This window comes from Rhincodon typus, chromosome 18, assembly GCF_021869965.1.
Source record: "Rhincodon typus isolate 14 chromosome 18, sRhiTyp1.1, whole genome shotgun sequence".
Classification (NCBI taxonomy): Eukaryota; Metazoa; Chordata; class Chondrichthyes; order Orectolobiformes; family Rhincodontidae; genus Rhincodon; species Rhincodon typus.
The window spans coordinates 35,874,736-35,880,936 of record NC_063349.1 but is presented as its reverse complement, the minus strand read 5'-3'; the positions used below and the strand labels follow the sequence as shown (position 1 = coordinate 35,880,936).

General features: G+C 38.0%; 1 protein-coding gene across 4 annotated transcripts in view; it reads left to right on the top strand.

Annotated features, from left to right (window-relative positions):
* Window positions 1-6,201, top strand: part of helb (helicase (DNA) B) — a 30,805-nt gene that overhangs the window by 7,739 nt on the left and 16,865 nt on the right. The window contains exons 1-3 of one of the 4 annotated variants that reach the window (XM_020528335.2): window positions 1-318; window positions 2,534-2,896; window positions 5,983-6,176. The exon at window positions 1-318 is cut by the window's left edge and continues 427 nt beyond it. In XM_020528335.2, coding sequence (XP_020383924.2) covers window positions 114-318; window positions 2,534-2,896; window positions 5,983-6,176 — 762 coding nt within the window. In that variant the 5' untranslated portion in view covers window positions 1-113. Of the gene's footprint in view, window positions 2,434-2,533; window positions 2,897-5,092; window positions 6,177-6,201 lie in introns of those variants that run through there. The other 3 variants (XM_048607850.1, XM_048607851.1, XM_048607852.1) reach the window with 3 other exon arrangements.

Sequence of the window (6,201 nt, the reverse complement as noted above, 5' to 3'; positions counted from 1 at the left end):
GCGCTGAATTGAGCTGGGCCGAGCTGAGCTGGAAGCGCGCTGAATTGGGCCGGGGCCGAGCTGAGCTGAGCTGGAAGCGCGCTGAATTGGGCCCGGGTTCCGGAATCTACGCAATGTCCAGGCAGCGCGCGGCCTCGGGGAAGCCCTTTGTTGTGAACGGATACATTTTGCCTTTAAAGAAAAATGTAGCGAAGGAAGATTCGGACGAGGAGGAGGAGGAAGAAGATGTTGAACCGCAGTTCCTGGATTTCGAAGACATGATGAGCATGTCAGACGGTGCAAGTTCTGTCAGAGCCTCTTCTGTGGCGCGGCGGTTCGGTAAAAAAAAAGACCTTTGCTGTTTGTTGACTATTCCCACCATTGTCTGTCTTTTAATTTGTGGCACACGCGTTGTAAGTACACATTGACCCAGATTTTGTGGTCAGTGGCGAAGTTGGATTTGGACCTCGTCACGTTGATATAGATTTTGCGACACTAATGATAACAATTTTATCAATATTAATGGGTATTCCTCAGACTGTGGTAGCAACATCTGGAATCGGCACAGGCCCAATTAAACCCAGCAATTCGGAAGTTGTCACTGATTCTACACTTGCTCATTATTATTTGATTGCACCCTGGAGGTTACAGAATAGAAAACGCAACTGATTAAACTTCCACTCTTACCCTTTCGTCTCGTAAACACCTTGGAAAATTAAACCCGCCGAATGTGTTTATCAACGTTCTAAATTCATAATTGCTGGTGAACGCCTTAATTGGCCCTCAAATTAATTTAAAAGATCAGTTTTCTTTATAAATTCTCACTTTCAAAAGTTTATTACTTCACCTTGTACAATAGTGCCGTTTCTATGTCACACTCATTTATATCACTGACTACGGAGTTGAGTTTAATTTCCCGGTATGGAAATACTTCAGCGTGATTGGTTGCTTACCCACTTGATCTTTACTCCTGGGCACCTAGAAATCCCTTTGACTCTGAATTATATTTAAATTGACATCTGCAAAGGGAAAAATCCACATCAGATACGGATTGTGGCAATTGGGCTGTTGAAGTATTCTCAAGATAGTGAACCAGAAAATAAATATTATCCTTAGATTTTAATTAAATTTCAGTGAGCGGACATGATAGTATCATAAGTATGTAACTAAGGTACAAACTGAAATATCGTAACTTTTAAAGAAGTATTCCTTTCAAAGGTATAGAATTAGATTTTTCAGGGACATTGAGGCTTTTGAGTAGTGGATTTGGGTTTGATATATTATTAAAAATTAAGTTCCACTTCACTCAAAAAGGTTCAAAATTTCAATTCTTTTACAAGAATCTTATTAGCAACGAGGTTTTTTTTTCATCGGCTCAAAGATTTTTGCCTCATTCGCATTCTGAGGTACTTTGTGAAGAAGTGTGGAATGGCTGTCTGACCGAAACATTGGGTTTAACTGAAGGCATGGACTAGTTACTGTCATTTTAACAGCAGTAAAATGGTGAAAACTGATGGTGTTTACTGGCTGTACCGCAGCAAAATCTAGTCCGATGTCAGACTACGTCAAATTGTAATTATATCACTTAGCCAGAAGTGCAACGGTGCCGACGCTAGAAATGCTGGAAATACTCGGGTTTGTGGTTAACGACTTGATAAACAGTAACTGCAAAATTGACAAAGTCTCAAGTGATAAACACAATTGCAGGTTCAATACAGAGTATATTCAAGATAATTAGAGCGGAGAAAACATAAAAAGATAATGAACATTTGAAACTTGGGGTAAGGGATATTTTCTGCTTGTTTCACCAGTTGTGATTGTGTCTATGAATAAAGATCAATTGACCACTCTTTCTTCATTCATGTAGAAAGTGTACAGTTACTTTGATTGCATCAACACTTGAGACATTAGGAGATATAATTTGGGTATCATTCAAGATTTGCAGTTTTTGACATTGGATGGTGATGCAAACAGATTGGCTACTTACAAAATAAAAACCGAAAGAACTGCGGATGCTGTAAATCAATCAAGGCAGTTAACTCTGGGGTGGTATGTGAAAGTTATTTTTGTTTTGGAAAGATGAGATGGCAGGCAGTATCCTTAAAGCTTTACTCTGGAATGAGCAAATGGCCTGTAGGTTCATCCTTGGGCGCAATCAAGCTCACAATTATGCATTCTTTTGGAATATGTGCTTGATTAACACCCAGATTGAGCGTTTGTTTCAGTGCAAATATGCATGAAATTCTCCAACATTTTCAGGAAAAATAGTGAAATCTGGTTAGGGAATAAAAATCTTTTGATCAAATCAAAGCCACTATTAAGAAGTTGTTGAAAATGCAATATAATAAATCCTTACAGAATAGTAATTTCACAGTTTTAAAACAATTCTAATTTCCTCAATGATTTCGTATGAGAAGGTGGACATCTTTGAAAACATAATTAGTTGGAAGAGATGTAAGTAGAATTTAATAGATGTATTCCAATGCTTTAGTGTCGAAACTTTGAAAGATAGCAGTCAGATTTCATACCTCTGTATTTATCCACTTTTCTGTAGTTCTAATCAAAGACTGTGACACCAATAAAACTTACAAAGTGTACGGAAGGTTTCATTTTACTGGTCCATGGTGGAAGGTGACTGCAAAGATCAAGTGCATCCAGAAGAAATGGTACTTAAGCTGGTATCCGTCCTACAGTCTGAGGAGTCATCTGGCAGACCGAAGAAAGGAAATTTTCAGCCTGTTCCTAACAGCGTGTAACGTTCATGAGCAACATAAAAAAATTTTTATTGAGTCTTTGACTGAGGATAGTAACCTTGAATTTTCAAACCTGTTGAAAACTTTGCAAAGGATTGCAGATAAGGATACTACACGAGACCAAAACTTCGCAAAAAGCATTATTGCAGCCATAAATAGTTCAGGTAAGCTTGCATGTCTCTCTTTGGATTATAGGTTTTGCTCTTATATTGAAACATTGTACATAATCTTCAGAATTCAGTATCAGAAGACATCTTTGATCAACAGCTGCAAGAGTAAGTTAAAAGGAAATGGAAGGTGATATTTAATTTGGTGATTTCATTAAATTTAATAAGAGTAAAACTGTGCATTTTGAAATAAATTGTAAACATGATAGAAGTATTCTTTGAGCTCATTTAGAAATATTCTGCAGAAATGCAATGCAAGCAGTTGAGAATGATAAAGTAAACATTTACATACATTTGGAAAATGAAGTATTTTGAAAGTCAATATTCCAAACTCATGAAATAGTTTTTCACAATTACTGCTAGTTATTACAGATTTGCAGAAGGTTGTCCAATAAATCACTCCCACCACCAAAAATGATCATCTTCTTTTGATATTCTACTTTTGTCAAAATGCTCAATACTCAAATACAAACCAGTCTGACTGATTTTGTTTGGTTTGAATGTCTTTAGTTTAACAATTTTGATCCACAAGTTTCGGTAACTGATCAATAATATACAACATTTACCAGCAGTATCCAGAAATCAAGTTGGAGGAGGCTTGCAGCCCTAACCAATTGATTTGATTTCTAATGTGAACTAATATTCGTAATTTAAAATACAATCTAGTACATTTCTGAACTGAATGTACTTTTCGTGATCCTGTTGGTTGAAAAGTTACCAAGGTTAAAAGGGAGGAAATATTAGAATTCATAGCTTTTTTTCTATAAATGGTAAAGCCAGGTTTTTAATACTATATTAGTTGTTGACTTTTTGTGATGCTAATACTTCAGATGGCAATCAAAAAAAAACTAGTTGCAAATGTAGTGGGTCATTCGTACCTCACAGGCCTTTGGAAGTACTGCAGAATTAACAGGTAGCACCATAAAACCTGAAGTGTAGCTTCTTGTCTCAAGTGACACTTTGTTCTGCACACTGTAGGGTATTTGTAGTTGACAGCTAGTATTGATATGCTGCTTTCCATTCAATGAAGATTGCTGTGATTTTACTCTGTATCCTGTTTCACGTATAATCACAGCATTTGTCAACCAGTCCAGTGTTCCCTAAACGTCATTGCTATATAAAACACACAAGCTCACATCTTCTGGTCTCTGTGACTGTATGACTAAGATGTGCCCCCTGGGCCCTGTCAAAGTTTTGATGCTTAGGCCCTTTTTTTTTTGTTTTTAAATTCACCCATGAGACGTGGGCATGGCTGGTTGGCCAGCTTTTGTTGCCTGTACCTAGTTGTCCTTGAGAAGGTGGTGGTAGTGAGCTGCCTACTTCAACTGCTGCAGTCTAATAGCCTGGGAAGTTTCAGAGCCTGATAGGATATTCTTCTATCTCTGGGACTGTCTGCACTTGTTTCAATTCTGATGTACTTTTCTGGATAGTTACTCAGATATTAGACCGATCAACAACGTTCCCTCTAAACACTGTGCATATGCAACTGCTCCAATTTTCCACACATGCGTATGAGATTAGAAGTAGCAGTGTGTCTGAACTTGTGTATCTTATTTTGTAGCTGTAGTTGGAATGGAGGACGTGGCACTGAGGCAGAGGTAGTCAAGAGCTTAAATTTCCCATGAGGAAATATCATCAACGATCTATCCGGGTCCATCCACATTGGTGTGCTTTCTTGACTATAGCATCAATGCCTCTACTTCCTCAGAAGGCTAAGAAAATTTTGGTTTGTCCACAATGACTCTTACCAAGTTTTATAGATGCACTGTGGAAAGCATCCTATTTGGATGCATCACTGCTTGGTATGGCAACTGCTCTGCCCATGACTGCAAGAAATTAGAGTTGTGAATGCAGCCTAGTCCATCATGAAAATCAGCTTTCCTTCCATTGACTGTGTCTGTATTTCCCACTGCCTTGAAAGACCCGTCCTATCCCAGTTATACTCTCTTCCACTGGGCAGAGGGCACAAGTTTGAAAACATGTACCAGTAGGTTGAAGAACAACTTCTTCCCCACTGTCATCAGACTTCTGAATGGACTGCTCATAGTTGAGTTGATCTTTCCCTGCACCTTCTCAGTAGCTGTAACATCATATACGCTGCATTCTGTTCTATTACCCTGATGTACTTGTATAAGGTATGATTTGTCTGGTTAGCATGCAATACAATACATTTTATTGTATCTCTCTTTGCAGGTGACTAATTAAATCAAATCAAAATGAGGAAAATGTGCATGTGGAATTTTAAATGTCAGGTACAATGGATAACTCTAAGCAGCAGGGATCAGATTTATTCTTTGATTTATGCAATTTCAGGCAGGATGTAAGTCAGGTTGTTGATTGATCTCTGATCTCTGTAACGTTGGTCTACGGATAAGAAAGTATTCAATAATCGAACTTGTAATTGTAGTTTAGCGTTTGCCAAAATTACATGTATGTGCACGTTGGGCAGGGTCATGATTTGGCTCAGCCATATTGGTAAGAAATGTTTTTGTTTACATTACCCACGATCTTATAAAATGATAGAATGGACTTGAGGGATTGAATGGCCTACTGCTAATATGTGTAATCTTTCATGAGAGGATTGCAATAGCATTGAATGCATTATTTTTGGCAATGACCTTTCAGAATAGATTTGGGTGTTGAAATAAATGATTAGTTACTCACGAAGGGAAATGTGGGCTTTTTTGATTGGGCCAGCATTTATTGCTCATTCTGAATAGCCCTTGAAGGTGCTGAGCTGTCACCTTTGAAAGGACAGTTAGGTAAATGCTGGCCCAGCTGGTGAAGCCTGCATGTCCTGAGTTAAAAAAATTAAAATCTTTAAAGGAATAAGAATTTGTTTGTGTGGGATTAGGCTTGCTGTTTATGCTGATGATAACTTGCATTTTGTAATGCTTTTAATGTAGGCAAACATGCCAAATTGCCCTTCAGAAGTGTAATCAGACAAATTTCAGAAATGGGCTAGGACAACCCTTAAACGATTGTTTTTGTTAGTGTCAATCTGAGTGTTAAATGAATGCACATGAGAGTATGCATACAAGATAACATTTGAGATTCACATTATTAATTGTGCAATAATTTAGTTGAAGGTCAATATGTGCAGCATGCGTTAATGTTCCAAAACTTGATGGAGATCCTGCCCATACTTCTGCCACGGCACTTCTTGAGTATTTTAATGCCAAAAAGGGAAAATGGAAGAGAGTCCCGTTCATACCATACTCTGGAGGAGTTGGAACAGATGATTGCGACAGCAGTATGGAAACTAGGATTCAGTCAAGTAAGTTCATCTGTATGCACAATTG